The sequence below is a fragment of the Schistocerca americana genome, chromosome 2 (assembly GCF_021461395.2).
Source record: "Schistocerca americana isolate TAMUIC-IGC-003095 chromosome 2, iqSchAmer2.1, whole genome shotgun sequence".
NCBI classification, from domain to species: Eukaryota; Metazoa; Arthropoda; class Insecta; order Orthoptera; family Acrididae; genus Schistocerca; species Schistocerca americana.
In genome coordinates, this window is record NC_060120.1 from 761,109,457 (window position 1) to 761,131,169 (window position 21,713).

General features: G+C 38.0%; 1 protein-coding gene across 11 annotated transcripts in view; it reads left to right on the top strand.

The window, feature by feature from the left end:
- LOC124595060 (mitogen-activated protein kinase kinase kinase kinase 5) overlaps positions 1-21,713 on the top strand; it is a 307,956-nt gene that overhangs the window by 177,284 nt on the left and 108,959 nt on the right. For 5 of the 11 annotated variants that reach the window (XM_047133627.1, XM_047133632.1, XM_047133628.1 and 2 more), the window contains one exon: positions 7,564-7,614. The exons of the other annotated variants lie outside the window; for them this stretch is intronic. In XM_047133627.1, the coding sequence (XP_046989583.1) occupies positions 7,564-7,614 (51 nt within the window). The remainder of the gene's footprint in view (positions 1-7,563; positions 7,615-21,713) is intronic. 11 annotated transcript variants of the gene reach the window in all.

Here is a 21,713-nt window from a genome sequence, read left to right on the forward strand (position 1 = left end):
ACCAAGCGGGATTCAGGAAGGGAAGAGGTTGTATAGAACAGATATTTATCCTGAAGCAACTGATGGAACATAGGGCCTTAAAAAACAAAAGACAGTAATAACCTTCATGGACTTCACAAAGGCATATGACTCCATCGACAGACTCTTGTTAGGATACTGAAGAACAGAGGACTTGATGGAACTACACAAGAACTCATAAAAGAAATTCTGACAGACACAAAAGCAAGGGTGAGATTCAGAGGAGCACTGTCAGAAGAATTTGAGGTCAAGCCTGGTGTTAAACAGGGAGATGGATTGTCACCATTGTTGTTCGATATAGCACTGGACGAAGTGATCAGGCAGTGGAGAGCAATAAACGAGGAAATGGGAATACCAAGGACCCATGTGGGGGACAAAAAGGACAACAGGGCTCAAGTGGACTGCCTAACCTTTGCAGATGACATAGCAGTAGTAAGTGAGACGGAAGAAGATGCAAAGACACAACTCGACAACTTAAGTAAGGTAGCCAGAAAGGTGGGACTGAGGATCGCCTATAACAAGACAAAGACATTAAATACCACTGCAGACTGGGAAACACCGGAAGGTGCTGTGCAAATGGTGGACAAATTTAAATACCTGGGAGAATTTATAACAGGAAGGAACAGGAGCAAGGAGGGAATAACAGAGAGGACAAAGAAGATGAGGTCAGCCTTCTGCATGACGAGAGAGATATACAATAAAAAGAATATATCCATAGAGGCAAAGATAAGCCACTATGAGGCAATGGTGAGGAATGCAATATTATATGCTGCTGAGACGATGACATTAGGAAGAAATGGGGCAGAACAACTAGAGAAGCAAGAGAGAAAAATACTGAGAAAAATACTAGCTCCCAAAAGAGGTGGAGAGAGGTGGATGCGAAGATCTAGGGAAGAATTGTAGCGGAACATGAGAACAATATCCGGGGAAATCAGACTCAAAAGGGAAAGGTCTGCTGGACATGTAATTAGGATGAGTATGGACAGAATGACGAAGAGAGTGTGGGAAACAACAGGAGGACAAGGGGAAAGACAGGAACCAAGTGGGTTGTTGAACTTCGGAAGGACTGGTTGGAATTGGGGATCAAGGTCGAAGGAAAGGAAACTTGGAGGAACAAATATACACCGACAAATATGCCGGAGATCAATGACAGAGAGGAATACAGGGTTATTACAAATGATTGAAGCGATTTCACAGCTCTACAATAACTTTATTATTTGAGATATTTTCACAATGCTCTGTACACACATACAAAAACTCAAAAAGTTTTTTTTAGGCATTCACAAATGTTCGATATGTGCCCCTTTAGTGATTCGACAGACATCAAGCCGATAATCAAGTTCCTCCCACACTCGGCGCAGCATGTCCCATCAATGAGTTCGAAAGCATCATTGATGCGAGCTCACAGTTCTGGCACGTTTCTCGGTAGAGGACGTTTAAACACTGAATCTTTCACATAACCCCACAGAAATAAATCGCATGGGGTTAAGTCGGGCGAGCGTGGAGGCCATGACATGAATTGCTCATCACAATCTCCACCACGACCGATCCATTGGTTTTCCAATCTCCTGTTTAAGAAATTCCGAACATCGTGATGGAAGTGCGGTGGAGCACCATCCTTTTGAAAGATGAAATCGGTGCTGTCGGTCTCCAGTTGTGGCATGAGCCAATTTTCCAGCATGTCCAGATACATGTGTCCCGTAACGTTTTTTTCGCAGAAGAAAAAGGGGCCATAAACTTTAAACCGCGAGATTGCATAAAACACGTTAACTTTTGGTGAATTGCGAATTTGCTGCACGAATGCGTGAGGATTCTCTACCGCCCAGATTCGCACATTGTGTCTGTTCACTTCACCATTAAGAAAAAATGTTGCTTCATCACTGAAAACAAGTTTCGCACTGAACGCATCCTCTCCCATGAGCTGTTGCAACCGCGCCGAAAATTCAAAGCGTTTGACTTTGTCATCGGGTGTCAGGTCTTGTAGTAATTGTAAGCGGGAAGGCTTCTGCTTTAGCCTTTTCCGTAAGATTTTCCAAACCATCGGCTGTGGTACGTTTAGCTCCCTGCTTGCTCTATTCGTCGACTTCCGCTGGCTACGCGTGAAACTTGCCCGCACGCGTTCAACCGTTTCTTCGCTCACTGCAGGCCGACCCGTTGATTTCCCCTTACAGAGGCATCCAGAAGCTTTAAACTGCGCATACCATTGCCGAATGGAGTTAGCAGTTGGTGGATCTTTGTTGAACTTCAACCTGAAGTGTCGTTGCACTGTTATGACTGACTGATGTGAGTGCATTTCAAGCACGACATACGCTTTCTCGGCTCCTGTCGCCATTTTGTCTCACTGCGCTCTCGAGCGCTCAGGTGGCAGAAACCTGAAGTGCGGCTTCAGCCGAACAAAACTTTATGAGTTTTTCTACGTATCTGTAGTGTGTCGTGACCATATGTCAATGAATGGAGCTACAGTGAATTTATGAATTCGCTTCAATCATTTGTAATAGCCCTGTACAGGAAAAAATTAGAGTGTCACCAGTGGAGCCGACAGGAGAAATGGAAACTGAAGATCTCGGAAGAAGAGGAAGAATGAAGAGGTTCTGGAAGAAGGAGAGGAAAATGCAGTTCACGAAGGGGCCACCCGTGGTCCTACAGAGGTCGTAATGCAAGAAGAAGAAGAAGAAGAAAATGCAGGAACAAGCACTTGGTAACAATGCTTTGGTCAAGGCACAAACGCAGGAAATAAATGGCCAACATCTACATCCGTATACTTCTCTGCAAGACATCTTATGGTGCGTGGCAGAGGGTAATAAGGTGTATAACTATCTATATGCCTCAATATTTGACTTACCATATCTTCATGGTTCTTATGCAAAAAGTTCATTGGTGGCAGTATAATTTTTCTCAGTCAGTATCAAGTATTGGTATTCTGAAATTTCTCAATAACGTTTAGTGAATGAATAACTCCTTACTTCCAAGTATTCTCGTTTGAATTCAGGTAGCATCTCTGCAATACTCACATGTTGGCCAAACCTATGTGTAACAAATATAGCAGCAAGCCTCTGAATTCTTTGAAGTGCTCCTCTAATCTGACCTGATGGGGATCCCAAACATTCAAGCAGTACACGGGAATGGATTGCACCAGTGTTCCATACGTGGTCTTCTTTAAAGATGAGCTACACTTTCCTAAAATTCTCACAATAAACCAAAGTCAATCATTTGCCTTCTCTACTACCATCCTTGCGTGCTCATTCGATTTCATATCGCTTTGCAGCATTATGCCTAGATATTTAATTAACATGACCGTATCAAGCAATACACTGTTAATGCTGTATTTGGACATTATGAGGTTGTTTATTCTACTAATCCACATTAACTTACATTTTTCTACATTTAGAGGAAGCTGGCAGTCATCATACAAAGTGAAAATTTTGTTTAAGTCACCTTGTATCCTTCTACAGTCTCTCTACTATAACAACTTCCTGTAAACCACAGCATTATCGGCAAACAGCTGCAGAATGATGATATTTTATGTACATAGAGAATAAGAGCAGCTCTATCACCATTCAGGACAGTATACTATTACTTAAGAAGTCTTCAAGCCACTCACATATCTGGGAAACTAATCTGTATGCTCGGACCTTCATTAACAGCCTGGAGTGAGGCACCATGTCAAATGCTTTCCAGAAATCAAGCAATATTGAATCTGCCTGTTTCTCTTCCTCCGTGGTTTACAGGATTTATCATGTGAGTAAAGAGCAAGCCGAGTTTCGCATGAGTGATGCTTTCTAAACCTCTGCACGGTCAGTGATTATCATATGGGATGGCTGTTAGTTGATATCACATAAGTGTGGGCGCAAGTACCATGAAAACCTAGATCACTGTTACGCTCTGTAACTAAATTACAGTGCATTTTTCTGTCGAACTGAACATGGGAGGAATGCATTGAAGTTTGTGCCATGACTGCTGAATGACAGACAGAACCTGTGTTGTTTGGAAATTTCATCAGTAGTGTCAAAAGCATCAAAACTTTCTTCTGAATATATCCTTAAAATCTTGTAGAAGCTGTAGGGAAGGCCTTTTTCACCATAACCATTGAGGGTCAATGTTCAATGACCAACATTAAATCCATGTTGATCTATCCCTGTGATATTGATGAGATTGTTTTAAAGAATGTATTCTGCCTCCTCAAAATGAATAATATACATCTGTGTTGAATGTTTGAAATTTTTTAAGGAACAGCAGAAGGAAAAAATTTCGAGAGATGGGGCATGAAAATTTTAAAGTCCAGCATGGTGATGCATGACAATGTATAGCATATATGATGCAATAATTATTGTCATAAAACAGAACAGTTGTATCTCATACACCATATTCACCAAAATCAAATTCATTTGGTTTTTTCCTCACAGTGGAGCAAATTTATGTAATAACCCATAAAATGCCATACATCCTAACAAAGGAAGAACACTTCCAGAGTGTGTTCTGAAAGTAACAGCAACACCTTAACACCTTGATATGTGCCTGCTCCCACAGGGACTACCTTGAAGGTGATGGTACCAGAGGTGATGGTACAGAGTATGATGCAAATTTGACATAACAGTATTATTAAAAATTTCAGAAACTGTTGGACCACATATTGCACATCCGGACTTTATCACTTGGTAATATTAAACCACATCATGTTTCATAAATCCCTAAGTTTCTTCAGTCAATAGTAGTATTGATTGACTTGGTTCTCATCCTGCTGTAACATAAGTATATCTGACAAAACACAAATGTATATGTGCCACTGACACTTTGTTTATGACAAACAGGTATTCTTTAGTTATCATTCATGTTCCAAATTCATCTAATCTCTATATTTCCCCAAATGTGAAGTGACTGTGGTAAGTAATAGTTATTTTGTCCACATATGTGGAAGCCTAGAATAGATCTTTCCTGCATGTGGAACATCTGCATTTACATAATTCCTCCTTGACTTTTTGATCATTACCTGCACTTGCAGTATGGTGTTTGACACATACGGTATAACAAGCACATAACTCACTTATAGCAGTGCCATATGTAAAGCATTATTCAAATGTGGAATATTATATGCTACCCTGAGTTTTCACTTAGTCTGCACCACATTAACATGTTATATTAACATTCAGTTGCAGATTGGTGTAGCCTTTTGTGGCAAGATAATATGAGTTTTCAAAAGAATTTATGGTTGATTGCAGGTCCCTTCAGTAAATTTCATATGATATTAAATCTGTTTATCCTTACATACTGATGCTCCAGTTGGTAGTATCATGTTTTTTCCCATGTAACAAATTTCTTGCTTCACTTCCTCCAGTGTGTATGGTTTGTTAACATACAATTTTGTTAAAAGTTACATCATAATCAGTAAAATAGTTACAAGCATTTAGGTCAGGTGTGCAAACAAAATATGGAAAAATTCTTGCATTGGAATGTGACATGGCCTGGAAATGCTCATTGAAGTTATTGTATCAGCGGGGGAGTCCCGGTACTAGGAAGTCACATAATATCTTGGTGCAGTACTTCATTCTCACAGTATTTGCCTGACTCTTCTCCTCTAAAAGATAATGGCCCAATGATCCTGTTTGACTCACTCTGCACATTACAAATTTTAGAGATTGGCATATGACTAGCACAACTTTACAAGTGAAAGTCTGTTTCATTGGGCATCATATTATTGCTAGGATCTATTGTTTCTGAGTCTGTACAAACTCTGTAGTTTTCATCTCATCATGACTCTACTTCTGTACATGCACTGACTACTATCAGATAGGAAAGAATGCAAACTGTTGAATGCCAAGAGCTACTTTGTGCAGTGTGATCCACTGTACATCGGAAGTTATTGATACATTTTCATACAAAAATCTATGGAAATATTTGTATTTATTTGTGATTTAAAGTAATGGAAAAAAAGCAGAGAAAAAGAATAGTGTCTAAAATATACTGCTATCATCTAAATAGAATGTCCACATTTACAATAGTAAAAGTGTAAAAGCGGCAAGATATGTAGTAGGACATAAGTGTACTCCATTGTCTAAAAGTATGAAACTGCAAGAAGAATACAAAAGGTCTGTTGAGTGCAACTGAATTGAAACTAACAGTAGTATTGTTACTTTGGCAATAAGAGCCGGGGGAGGGGGGGGGGGGGGGACTGCTCCAGTGAGAAGCAACAAAGACTGTAAATTAAGGGTAACAAAGTAGATATTTTTTTGTAACAATTATATTGAAAACAGTTTTACTGCAGTTGAAATCAAAGTATCTTATAAATAATCAACATTTTCACACGAAAGAAAACTACATTTTTGTACTCTACTTTTTTCTCTTTTTTAATAAACAGAATACTATCACATATTTGATCTTAGTTTTGACATAACCAAAAATAATTTATGTACTGATCACAGAATCAGTAGTATTCTGGAGAAAATGATGTATAGTTGTATGCAGGAGCATACAGTGTGAAAGATTGTTCACTCTTATTTGTCAAATGAACTCTTTCCTTTTTTTCTCTTAGTTCTTGTAACAGTGCCAGAAATACCTATTTGGAATGCATTAGTCAATAACTCAACATCTGTTAGCTGGCTGTACCTTGCCTAAATTACTGCCTGCTGAATTTCTTTGCTACCACTCCCCGACTTACTCATCCTCATCGCCTCCTATAATGTTACTGGAGGCAGCAACCTAATCAAAAACTCTGCGTTACTTGTCAGTTAAGTGCATCCATTGAGCAACTCTATATGATACAATGTTTTCAGATCCACTTGCACAGCGAATGTGCTGAGCCAATTGCAATCAAAAAGAAAAGAACTACCAGCAATAGTTATTCTTTCTCTTCTCTCATTCACCCACCCACTTCCCCCCTCCCCCTGCATCCCATGAAAATACTGATACTGTCAGTCTAAAATTGTAGTCTTTTTCTCAGCCTCCTTTTTCCCCCTGTGCAAACAACACTCATTGTTGTAGCTGTTGCCATGTCATGTTAAGATCTAATTTAAAACATCACTGTCGAAATTTTGCATGTTTTTTGTAACATTTGTCGCTTCTTTTCGTATAAGAGGAACTTCTCTCTGAAATGAAAATTTCTCTTTCTTCTGTCTTCTGTCTTTGCTCAGAAATTGAATATTTTCACCTGTCTGTCAGTACTGTGTAACAATGAAACATTGTTAATTTGCTTTTATGTATGTATATATCAGCTATTATAAAACTGCCTGCTTTTATCTGTCTATATACATCTTTCTTTTTTGTGTACCATCTTCATTTCACAGTCTTCAGATATCTGTGCTGAATTGGATACTTGAAGGTGCACGTCATTTGATATTTAACACAGCAAAATATTCCTTGAATGTGCCAGTACTAACTATATGTAATGTGTGTTTTGTGTCAGACTTTCATGAGGTAATTTCTGTTTTTGTTCTATTAATTGAATAAGGAAACAGAAAATTAAATTTTTTGTGTAATGTGATTGATTGACAAGATAAGTTTACACAGTAACATGTCTTCATGAATTGTTACAAATTATTTTTTTGTAATCAGGGGAAATCATCTACCTCATTTGACTACATCAGAAGATTTTTATTCACAACAGTAAGTAGGAACACCAGAAAAATTTGAATTTTGCGAGTATGATATCACAGTTTGGCTTGATTAAAGCACTTTAAATCTTACTGTTTTAAAATGGCACAGAGACTAGAAACTAGACTACTTGCTTTCTAAGCTTTGCATTTCCATAATTGTGTATTTGAGAGTAGCCAAATTTCTATTTTCTCCAGTTTCCTAACCACACAGTTCAGTCAGGAGTGTATTTTTTTTCTTTAGTAGCAATCATCAAAGTTATAACATTGCAAGGGCTATTTCATGATAAATCACAGACACGCGTGCTCGTATTTTGAAGTAAGTTGTTTTAACGGAAAAGCTTCTGCAAACAAAAAGTCTAAATGCTTAAAAACTGAAAGTATGGTGAACATAAATAAAAGTGCAGTATTCCTCGCCAGTAAAATAGCATTCATGCAAGATTTAAGTTGTGGTAAGGATAGTATCTTCCATTTGTTTCAATAAGAGAAGAGAGCAGTTTGAGGATGAACTCTGTTATTTTGGGTTTCCTTCCAGTAAATCATGTATTTACAGTCAAAAGGAAAGGTATACACTTATCTAAACAAACTCCAAAAGAAACCAAAGGGTCGTGCTACAAGTTTTTAACTGTTGTATAATTTAGCATCTGTAGAGCTTCCTGCTTGAAGCAGTCAATTGAGATACATTCCCACTCACTTAACAATAGTAGAGTGTAACACGTTTGCAGATTAGCAGAAACGTACGTGTGTGTGTGTGTGTGTGTGTGTGTGTGTGTGTAGTAAGATCAGTAACAATGTGTCTGGACTGTACACTAAGAGTTCTTGAGAATGAAACTGTTATATCAGTCACACTGAGAAGTGATATTTAAAAATATCAGAATTGGAACGCAGCTGTTGGAAAAAGTTTCCCATATTACTCTCAGAGGTCAAACTAGTCAATTAGCAAGTTGACAGTGGTGTATATATTTTTTATATATATTCAACCATCACAAAAATGTTTGCTAAGCTTTTCAAAACAGGAGGCCGTTAGTGATGCCAGTTTGTATTAGTGAAGTTCAGCCTTACTGTACATCAGTGGCTTTTTATCAGTTTTAGTTGCAAATTGGCACCCAATGAACGAGATATTAAACATGTTTGGTTCAAGCTTGTTCTGTCAGTGGAAGTCTCAGAATCCAGTATTGGAATGTGACCATCTGCTGTGAACCTCATGATAATGTGTTTATTTGCAGTGCTGTAAGAACTGTTGTTTTGTGAGCTGTGAATGTGTCTGGGGGTTGCTGTACAGAAATCTGATCAAAACTTATTGACATTTAAGTGCAGAACTGCAATGTCAGGCCCTCGTACAAAGCTGTAATTTCAGATAAACTGAATGCAAGTGGATTTAGGCTGTGCCCTTCCTTTTTCCTTCCCATTTGCTGTGTGTGTATGATGTTTTGCAGGAAAGTGGTATCTAGCTTTTATTAAAATATTATGCAGCATCTAAATAAAGTGGGTAGTGGCTAAAAGTAAGATGTATGTGTTTTACAGATTTTGTGCGTGTGACTTTTCTGCTTGTATTGTAACAGCTTTATAACACCAGCTTTTCATATTATAAAATTACAGAGAGATTAAATAGCTTGGCCATGACTTGTGCAACTGAGAGGTGAAATTCCAAGTACTGCTAATACACACACTGTTTGTAAACAGTACTTGGAATTTTGTCTTCTCAAGGTAAGTAATGGGCAATCATTCTATCTCCACGTAATTTTACAGTCTACCATATTGTGATTTATACACATTGCTTTATTATCTAGTCAGGTAATCAAAGCTAGTTTTGAGGACTAATATTGCTTATGAATTAGTTCATGTTTGCCAAGTATGTAATGTTGTAATGAGAGTACTAGTTACATGTTTTTGTTTCTTACAGTCCTTAAATATTAGCTGACATACATTTTCTGTGATAAATGTCATGTGTTGTTCCAACCAGGATTTGGTATATGTTGTTATAAGTTTCGGATTGTTGAGGTAAAGGACTCGGAAGTGCTCTGCCATAGCATCAAAATAGTATATATGTGTCATTTTGTTTTCATGAGTGCATAAACAGGAGCCAAGGCATGTGTTACCTGTGTATTGTAACCTCCTTTTATGACTTGCTACTTTGTTCTTGATAAATGTGTGTTTATTGCATTCAGGTATCAGTACCCTAAGCGAGAAATATTAGACAGTAAGTTTAGTTCCTGTAGAGAAACATAGAAGGACAAACCACAAGGAAATTGTAAGTTTTCTCTGGTTCACTATTACCACATTTTACTGAAATATTAAATTTGAGACGATGAAGTTGATTTTTGGGGAGCTGTGAGTAAAAATTGTTACACAGAAAGATAAATGAAGGAAAGTGAGTAGTAGCTGAATTCATAGCAAAGGGAGGCATTTTGGTCAAAGTTTTGGTCAATAAGGATTAATAATGTTTAAGGGAATACGATGAATAACATATAACATTAACTAATATACTGGAAGAAAGAAAGCAGTCTCCCCCCCCTTCCCCCCCCTCCTCATAATATCAGTATAAGGATTGTTGGTATTGAAAGTTAATATTGATACAATTCGTTTTTTGACTTCATCATTTTACATACATTGATGTTCTGACAGCAAATGCTATAGAATATATTTGTATGAATTTGTTGTATGTAACTTGAAAGAAGTTAGATGAAATTTTCTTTGTGTCTAGCAATTGTATTCTGTTAGGAGATGTCTGTCAATGATGAACACATTCAGTTTTTTTGAGTTTCTCTAAGCTGTTCTTTTCTTGTCCTATGTAGGAGGTAAGCTTGCTAAGAACTTTTATTTAATGACATGTGACTTCAATGGTTAAGTATCAGACCACAAACCAAACATCCATAGTTTAGTCATCTGTCAGCCCAAGGCTGTTTACAGAGACATATTACTTCTTTCAACTCTGGACATAGGATGACAAGGTTGTACTACTATCAGTATGACTATGCCTAGTAAATCATTGCAATTTGCAAGCTAGCCTTCTGGTTGAGGACAGCTTTACTTATGTAATTTATTCTCTACTTTTACAATAATGGAGTGTTTTGGAAAAATTTAAACAGAGGTTGAGAATAATGCTGAATATTCAGTGCAGATTGCTTAGTGACAGATAGTAGTGGTGACTGTGTAGGTATTTGAATTCTGAGTCTCCTGCAAAGCTGTAAGCTTAAACTGATGGGTGTACAAACAGTTATGATATTTGACGTTGCTGATGTGAGTGCTGGTCTTGACAGAGAGCCCAGAAGAAGACATGCAGGTTTCACAGAGTGGGAAGATATAGAGGATTTAGGACAGAGTGCTTTTGGAATGTCAGAACAGCCTCCAGATTTAAGTTACATTAACTGCAGTCTCGTACACATGAAAGGGAAGGGAGGATGAGGGATGGATGTTTGGAAAGGGCTAACGAGGTGGAAAACAAGTACCAATAAAATGCCCTAGAATAACCGTGCAAACTGAAACAAATAAGAATTCACATGCATTACTGATTGTGGGGAAATGAGTGATAAACACTAGGCCATAGGCATCTTTGTGGAACGACACTGAACACTATAGTAAACTTACGATGAGGTTGGATGACTGACCAATACTTACTACCAGGAGGTGAAATTCCAAGTACTGCTAACAGGCACACACAATAGTGGGACGGATGGGGGAAGAACTGTCCTCTCCTTCCAAAATATTAATTCATGAAGAAGGAAACCAGGATAATTTTTTCACTTTTCTGTTTGCTAGAATAGTGTTCTCTACTGTTATACATTTCAATTGGCAGTACTTGGAATTCCAAGATAAGTACTGGCCAGCATTTCTGCCTCATAATTTTATATGTCACTGGCAGAGAATGACATGGTGGCTGGTTGGCATCTTGTATTCATTGGGTCCTGAATGTGTATTGTGTTTAATTTTATGCTTTCCTCAACTCTCTTAGAAAGTAGTTTTGAATGAAATTCAACTGTACTACTTGATTACTGGTCAGTTCAGATGGATCTTTCCTGAAAAATTTTAGCAGAGAGGGTATACAGCAGTAATGGAAGTCCACTAACAAAATTTGTGAGGAATGTTCAGCTGCTTGTTTGCAAGTTCTTTCAGTTTTACACCTCTTCAGAGACTTATATGTATCTAGCCTACCCCAGTAACCCTACTGGGGAAAGGGAACCTACTGTTTAAATATAGTATTCAAACCATGTGTCGTTCCTGACATACCTACACATCGAGTGGTGAGGGCTAGCATAATGGCAGACTGAAAAATTCTGGTGTCCAAGCACGCTTTGTCCTATGACTTTACAGACTCCAGGCTCACACTTTACCACCAGGTTGACAATAGTCGGTATTCAGTGTAGTCAAGAAAAAAAATCTATTCATTAAACAGCACCACTCAGGCACTCACGCATCGTCACAAAAAAGGTATCTTTCAGATCCAAATTGGAATGTATATCAGAAAGATAGATTAGATTCTCGAGGAAGGGGGGAGTTTATAGCAACAAGCAGAAGCTTTAGGTCCAGTGAGGTCCAAAATGAATCTGATTGCAAACTAGTATAAACTAGAGGAACTGAGATCAGTGGACTTAGCTTAATAAACAGGTATTTCTACCTATCACCAGAATTAGACATTTGGTCAGAGTGTCATTCAAAGGTATCCTAAACTCGATGGCACAGGTATACCTCCACATGCAAAAGAAATATCCTAAATCTCCTTGTTGCAAACAGTCTTGCTCTTTTTGAGTGTGTTACCAGTGAATGGTTAGCTGCCATAATTCTGTTACAGGAACAATGGTCACCATGGCTAAAAAGGTCATCAAGAAAACCAGTAAAGCATGTGTGTTTTGTTGAAGTAATAGTGTCAGTTTTAATTTATTTAAGTGAGGAACTGAGGACATTTAGTTCAGGTCTGGCAAATGCAGAGCAATTTTGGTTAAAGTTGAAAAACTTATATACTGTGGTCTGGATAAGCATGTTCCATGTACGGTAATAAAAGATGGCGAAGGCCCATCTTGGTTTAATTTGACCATTCAGAGACTGTTGTGAAAACAGATACACTATACTCTTGCTACAAAAGTGATTGCAGGCATACTGGTGGAGAAAAGTTGATAGCAATTCATGCATCCATAAGTAGGGCGATGTTTGAAGGCAACAGTAATTTCCACAGTCTTAATCTACTGAAAGATTGAACTGAAAATGCTAAGATGATCTGGTTATACATAAAGAAAGCAGGATTTTTAAAGTCCATGTTTAGAAATTGATTCATGCGAGGAAATACTACCGTACTAATGTTTGACTGCCACATAGACTCACAAATAAGCGCTATCGATATTAGCAGCCCCCGATATTGAAAAACTCTCAAGACTAAGTAAAGTGAATAAGGAAAGAGGCACTGATGAAATTCCAGTTTGATTTTACATTTGATATACCATGAAATGGTATTGCCTTATGGAAACATAGTGACCATCTTGTAAAATTATTTTGTTATTTAAAAAGGGTAGCAGACTGAATGCGCAGAATTGTAGGCCAATATCGTTGACATCGCAGTACAAGAGCATAGTCCAAATTCAAACATTGACATTCCTGGAGGAAAACAAGGTGCTCTCAAAGAACCAGCATGGATTCAGAGAAAAACACTTATGTTATTAGCAGCTAGCTTTATTCATACACAAGATTTTACAATCAATTTTCGTAGGGCATTCAGCACTGTGCCACATTGTTGACTACTAACCAAGGTACGATCATACAGAGTATCTTTGCAAAAATGTGATTGGGTCAAAAAATATTTGGCTTATAGAAGCCAGTATGCTGTATTGGATGATAAATGTTCCATAGAAATGAAAATAACGTTGGGTGTGCCTCCAATGAAGCATAATAGGACCTCTCAGTGGTTTAAATGTACATAAATGATTTATCAGAATCAGCAACAGTACAAAATTATCCCCTTCTGATGCAGTTGTGTACAGGAAAGTATCATCTTTGGGCAATCGTAATAAATTGCAGGGAGACTGGGTCAAAATTTTCATTTGGTGAATTGAATGTCAGCTGTCTTTGAATATCAACAAATGTAACATAATGTCTATAAAAAAGAGAGACAACAATATACACTGACAGAATAAAAAAGAAAAAACGCAACACCAAGCAGTAGTTCTGCAACATAAACAGAAGTTGGTAGGCATGATGTGTCTTCAAATTTCACACCAGTTGCATAAGAGTCACACTAATAGTGCCACTATGAGTATGCAAATCAGATTTCCTTTAAATACATGCTGTAACAGTTGTGAGCAGTAGTTACCTTTGAGATTGGACATGTTGAACCTTTAAAGCGATAAAGGTGCCATTACCAACACCTCACTGAGTTTAAACAAGGTAATTTAATAGTGCTGTGAGAAGATGGATATACCTTTTGTGAAACTGCAGAAAGAGTGGCAGGAATATAGCCAGTGTAAATAATTGCTGACAGTGGCGGTCATGAGAATGTGTGGTCACAAGAGACCAGGCTCCAGATGGCCATGTGTAACTACCAAGAAAGAAGACCATTATGTTTAGCATATGGCTCTGGCGCATCGTACTGCATCTGCATCAGCAGTTTGTACAGCAGTTGGCACCACAGTGACACAGTGAACTGTTACAAATAGGTTACTGCAAGGGGAGCTGTGAGCAAAAATCCTGTAGTGTGCATTCTACTGAGCCCAAACCAGTGCCATTTGCGGCTTCACTGATGTCAAGTGAGAGTTCATTGGGAGATAGGGTGGAGGTCTGTTGTGTTTTCTAATGAAATCTGGTTCTGTCGTGGTGCCAGTGATGGCCTTGTGTTGCTTAGGAGGAGGCCACTTGAGGGCCTGCAACCAACCTGTCTGCGTGCTAGACACATTGGACCTACATCTGGAGTTATCGTCTGGGGTGCAATTTCATATGACGGCAGGAACAGTCTTGTGGTTGTACCATGCACCCTGACTGCAGATCTGTACATCATTCTGGTGATTCAACATATTGTGCTACCATTCATGAACAACTTTCCAGAGGATATTTTATGACAGGATAAAGCTCACCCACATGCTGTTGTTGTAACCCAACATGCTATACAGAATGTCAACGTATTGCCTTGTCTTGCTCGATCACTGTATGTGTGTTCAATCAAGTACACATGGTACATCATCGGAAACAACACCAGTGTCCTCCATAACCAGCCTTAACCGCAACTGTATTGACCGACCAAGTGCAACAGGCATGGAGTACCATCCCACAAATTGACATATGACATCTGGCACCTGTACAACACAATGCCTGCATGTTTGCATACTTGCATTCAACTTTATGGCAGTTACACCAGTTGTTAATGTCCCAGTATTTCAGATTTGTAATTATTTGTCTCAAACTTATATTACCCTGTGATCTGCCAATGTTCACCACTTAAATATGTTACCTAGACAAATGTATTCCCAAAATTTCATTACTCTATATTAATTATTTTTTGGTGTTACAATTTTTTTTCATCAGTGTAGTATCGTATTAGATGATTAGTGTTAAACACCTTGAGCATGTCACATTGTATAAGTACTTAGGGGTAACCAGCAGAAAAATAATCCTATCAGGGCACAAAAAAAGGTGTATATGCTCTCATTTAAAAGGCTCCACCTGAAAACTGGAGTACCAGCTGTGTCATTCTACCTTCCTTAGAACGTTTAAACATTTTGCCAAAAGTTATTGCCTGCAAACCTATTCACCCTTTCTTTAACATGCTGTCATCTCTCATTCCCACAAGCTCCCCTAACTGTAACCTGTCCAACTCATTGTCATTATTTCTTTGTGTATCTTTCAATGCCCCTTGCCTCACTTTCGTAGTCTTGTTCGTTCTCTACTACTACTACTACTGTCGTCTTCTCTCACTGTCACTGTCTCCCTCTTGCTGTCTCTTACTGCTACTATCACATTCAACCCCACTGCTGCTGTCTCCACCTTATCCAGGTCCCATATCTCTCTCTCTCTCTCTCTCTCTCTCTCTCTCTCTCTCTCTCTCCTTCCTCTCCCCCCCCCCCCCTCCTCTCCCTCCCCCCTCCCCCCCCTGCCCCCCTCCCCCTCTCAGTCTCGTCTTTGTTCTTTGTTCTTTGTTGTCACTGTCTTAGAGTCTGTCTCTCATTATCACTGGCTCTCTCATCCACACCCCTTTCTCCTTCTCTTTATTCTGCTCCCCCTGGCACTATCCCCTGCACTCTTTTCATATGTCCCATAGCCAGTTGTGTCCCTCTCTTGGTCTCACACTGTCATTGTCTCCTTCACTCTTTCTATACCACAACCACTGTATGCCTCCTTCCAGTATTTATTACTTTTCCATATCTTTCCAATTGCCATTGTCTCCTCCTCTCTTAGCATAAAAAGGCAAGAATATGCTTACATGCCAAGATTTGTGGGAAAATCTTTAAAGGTGCTGAAGAAGGTAGCATGAGGTAGCCAGTACCTTGCTTTTTGTTCAGAATCTTTTAGACAGGAGCATATTTGCCTGTTTTTTGCTCTGATAGGAACATTTTTCCACTAGTTCCCTACTTTTCCCTGCTACAGCACAGCATGGTACTCATACGAAAGTAACATTATGGGTCAGTAAAATTTTGGTAATTTACTAATTTTATACCTCAGGCCAGATTTTACATGCATAAAAATTTTGCATGTGCTTCACTACTACAACATGGGATTCCCAGAACGCTTCTGATGATAACGGAGATAATTTACAGAATTTTTCTCCATGGCATACAACTTTATAACTTTGGTTTTCAACTCAAAATGGATTTTATATGCGTAGTTTACACATACGAGTAGGGTAACTTTGAACCTCTGTATCTTAGAAACATAAAGAAATCAACAAAATTTTCAAGTCTGTTGGAGATCGGGACCTTAGGAATCTATAATAAAAGTTACACCTGCAGGGCGTAGCCATCTCGGAATGAGTGGCTCTGTCATGGTACCCAAAACCATTTCTTTGGGATATTTCTTGATAACAGATAATCACTTTTGAAAACAGGAAGATGGCACCTCCAGGTAAATGCCTGGAGAGTGTATCGTTAAAATTTGAGCAATTTACCGTGATTAACTATTCAGGTATCCACTGCTGATGGCAAAAAAGTGGTGAAAAACATGCTTTCTCTGATTTTCTCAGGAACTGCCCATGAACTAAATTTTGCCTTCACTAGCCCCATAAAGTGCACCATGAACCACATAAAGAACCAACCGATTTGCTACATTTGTATAAGATCGAGGAATTGTGTGATATTCAAACGTTGAGCTTTTACTATAGGATAGTTACTGTAAGACAATCCTTTTGATAGGTATGCCAATTGTCCCTAGCCCAAGAGTTATCCAAAACAGTTGACCCTATGTCCATCACCAATATAACATGAAGTATGAGCTGCAGAATACTTCCATTTTTATACACTGTTGCATGTGTACTGATACTGTGAAGTCATATTGAATGGGATGATCACATAAAATCAGTAGTATGGAAGATGAATGGGAGGCTGATGTTTGTTGAACAATTTCTGGGAAAATGTGGTTCATCTTTCAAGAAAATTATGTACAAGACGCTAATGCAAGTAGTTGTAGAGTATCATCCTTATCAAGTAATTATGACAACATACATTGAACTAATTCAGAGCTGTGCTACTAGGACCATAATGGCTCGGTTTGTTGTTGTTGTTGTTGTTGTTGTTGTTGTTTTGGTCTTCAGTCCAAAGCTCTGTGTGATAGCTTTTACCTAGCCACCCTCTTTATCTCTAAATAACTTCTGAAACTGACATCCATTTGTACCTGCTTACACTGTTCCTGCTTCAGTTGCCCTCTATGATTTTTACCCCCATACTTCCCTCCGTCATTATAATTCTGTCAGAGACAGCAAAGGACCTTGAAGAACAGTTGAACGGAATGGACAGTGCCCTGAAAGGAGGATATGAGATGAATGTCATCAAATGCAAAATGAGGATAATGGAATGTAGTTGAATTAAATTGAGTGATGCTGAGGGAATTAGCTTAGGAAATGAGACACTTAAAGTAGTAAATGAGTTTTGCTATTTGGGGAGCAAGTAACTGATGATGGTCAAAGTAGAGGGGATATAAAATGTAGACTGGCAATGGAATGGAAAGTGTTTCTGGAGAAGAGAAATTTTGTTAACATCAAGTATAGATTTAAGTGTCAGGAAGTAGTTTCTGAAAGTATTTGTATGGAGTGTAGCCATGTATGGAAGTGAAATGTGGACAATAAATAGTTTGGACACGAAGAAAATGTAGTGCTACAGAAGAATGCTGAAGATTAGATGGGTAGATCACATAAATAATGAAGAGGTATTGAATAGAATTGGAGAGAAGAGATCTCTGTGGCACAACTTGACCAGAAGAAGGGACCAGTTGGTAGGACATGTTCTGAGGCATCAAGGGATCACCAATTTAGTATTGGAGGGCAGCGTGGAGGGCAAAAATCGTAGAGGGAGAACAAGAGATGAATACACTAAGCAGATTCAGAAGGATGTAGGTTGCAGTAGGTACTGGGAAATGATGAAGCTTGCACAGGATAAAGTAGCATGGAGAGCTGCATCAAACCAGTCTCTGGACTGACAACCCCAACAACAACAACTTCCCTCCATGGTCAAAATGACATTTCCTTGATGTCTCAGGATGTGCCCATCGACCAATCCCTTTTTTTCTCTAATTTGACTCAGCACTACTGCATTAGTTATTCAGTCTGCCAATCTAATCCTTTGCATTCTCCTGCAGCACCAAATTTCAAAAGCTTCTGTTCTCTTATTTTCTCAACTGCATATAGTCCTTGTTTCACTTCTGTACAAGGCTACACTCCAGACAATCATGTTCAGAAAAGTTTTCCTAACACTTAAATTTATGTTTGAAGTTAACATCCTCTTTTTCAGAAATGAGTTTGAATTTGATATCCTCTCTACTTTGGCTGTCATCAGTTATTTTGCTACCCAAATAGCAAAACTCATCTTCTACTTGTAGTCTCTCATTTTCTAATCTAATTCCTTTGGCTTTATTTGATGTAATTTGACTACATTCCATTACCCTTGTTTTATTTACATTTGATGACATTCGTATTATAACCTCTTTTCAAGACACTATCCTTTCCATTCCACTGCTCTTTCAAGTCCTTTGCTGTGTTTGATGAAATTACATTGTTACCAGCAAATCCCAAAGTCATAATTTCTTCTCTGTCAATTTCAATTCCCTCTCCAGGTTTGTATAACTCGTGGCAGTCCAACATATAGCCCAAAAAAGTTGTTTTACCAGACACAGTAGTAAGTGAGAACAATATTTTAAAATTAACATGCTTTGTTGATTGCATGCAGATGGAGAATTCATTAAAGAATGTTTGAAAACGTTTGCATCAGCAGTGTGTCCAAAACAGATATCACTAGTGAAAAATATTAGCTTGTCATATCAAAACATAGCACAAGGAGTTGACAGAATGGCAAAAGATACTGAAATTTCTCATGAAGTATGCTTAAAGGAATGTGTATTTTACAATTTAGCACTCGATGAAAGTGCCAATGTTCAGATACAATCTAATTGGCAGTCTTTGTGAGAGGAGTGACAGATAAGTACACTGTAAACAAGAAATTACTTTCCTTGCATTCAGTGAAAGGTACAGGAACAGAAGACATGTACGAAGAAGTTCTACATTTTATTGAAAAATTTGATCTTCAGGGCAAAAATATTTGTGGTTTAGCTACAGATAGATCATCAGTAATGACAGAGAGAGCAAATGGATTAGTGACTTTGATGAGTAATAGCATGACACACGTGCTTGTAAACACCAATGCATTATACGCTGAAAATAGCTCTGTGCCAAAGTTCTTGATTTGAAGAACCTTATCAAAAAGGTAATATGGACTGTCAATTTCATATGTGCAAGAGAACTAAATCATGGAGAAGTTTAGACTTTCCTGTCTGAAGGAGGCCTAGGGAATGACAGCGACATATACTACAGCATAGTTCGCTGGATCAGTAGATCAGCGACACTCACATAATTTTACTCTCATTTGGGAGAAATAAAAATCTTCATGACCAGCAAAAGACAAAATGTCAGATTTTTGGGGAATGAACAATGACTGAATAATTTGGCTCTTTTAGTTGACATAACAAAAATCTCACCGACCTCAGTCTAAAATTCTGTGGTAAAAATCAACTATGTGTAGAAGTGTATGGACATATTCAAGCATGTATTAAAAATAAATAAATTGCAGTCAAGGCTGTTTTTAATTTTTTTTAAATTGATAAAAAGCCTATTGTGTTCAAGAAATAAATAGAGGAAAGACAGTTGGTTCATTGGGAAACGTGTTCTATGTAAAATCAAGAGACTGTTGATTTCGACTAGTACATAACTTTGCTCATAGAATATTATAAAAAATGTGTCGGACGTGGTCATTATCCTAACCTGCCCATGTCAGCACTTCAACAGCTGTCTTTATTCAGAAACATATCTGTGAGCATTATATATATATAAAATAGAGGGAAACATTCCACGTAGGAAATATATATCTAAAAACAAAGATGATGTGACTTACCAAATGAAAGTGCTGGCAGGTCGACAGACACACAAACAAACACAAACATACACACAAAATTCAAGCTTTCGCAACAAACTGTTGCCTCATCAGGAAAGAGGGAAGGGGAGGGAAAGACGAAAGGATGTGGGTTTTAAGGGAGAGGGTAAGGAGTCATTCCAATCCCGGGAGCGGAAAGACTTACCTTAGGGGCTAAAAAGGACGGGTATACACTCGCACACACACACATATCCATCCACACATATACAGACACAAGCAGACATATTTAAATATAATTATATATATAATTTTTTTTACAAATGGAAAGTGTAAACCCTAAAATGACATTTTTACTATCAGATGGCCATCTGAGCAGAATTCTCAGAATTTTGACATCAAATGTATCTCCAAATGTCAAAGAATTGTGCAGGCAAATAAAATTTTATTTGTCTCATTAAATTTTGGTATTATTCATTTTATTTTTCATTAATTTTATGTTTCATCTTAAGTTTGTAATTATCTAGCACAAATACGTATTGGCTACCTACCTAGAAATATTGTGTTTTATTTCCATTGGTTTTGTTCTTTTGCAAAATTTTTGTGGTATGGCCCACTACAGTTATCAAAGTTAATAATGTGACCCACTTACAATTTTTGTTGGACACGCCTCTTATAATCTGTAGGAAAATGTTACAAAAATGCTCAGTGAAGTTAACTGGAAATTCTTAGAAGAAAAACAGTGAGATCTCCTGAAACTTGGTTGGGTAAATTTGAAGAACCTATAATTGAAGAAGACTGTGTGATCATTCTGCTACCACCTATGGGTCACAAGAAAAATATGAGATGAGGGTGCATTCAAAGGCATGTAGACAGTCATTGTAGCCTCACGTAATACACAATGAAGCTGGAAAGAAAGTTGATGATATTGGTTCAATGTACCCTCTGCTATATATTGTACAGTGGCTTGTGGAGTGTTAAGTAGATGTAGGTGCCTCATCTGTCTAACAAGTAAGTAGAGGAAAGAGTTGGTGATAGAATATTTAATCAGGAATTAATCTTAAGTTGCCCAACACTCCAAGTCAGTGGAAATGTAGAAGTTTTGGACTAGAAGGATATTGACAAACAAATACCACCAACAGCAAAGTCTCAAACACTTGAGACGTTAGAAGTGAGAACAATGGGTTTTAAGTCAAAGATTGAAGCATGGGTATAGGAAAATAGAAGAACAAGCAAATAATAATGGAGAAACATCCAAGTAACAAAAAGACACCAAACAAAGAAAGTAAGGAGGAGGAATAAATAAAAATGATTGCAGTGATCAAGGGCATAGGCCATGATATGATGCTAGAAGAAATGGACTTATAGAACAAGATCCCTTTTATGAAATTATGAGGTATTCAGGCATGATGAGGAATCTAAATTGTGGCAAAGCAGATGCTGTGCTCTGCCTATTGTGTTGTATAGCAGGCTTCTCATATATAATCTCTATTGAGGGTTTACATCCACGAACCTTTTGCCAGGTGAATAAACTTCTGACTCTGTAAGCTATCTTTTTTCTTAACCTTCT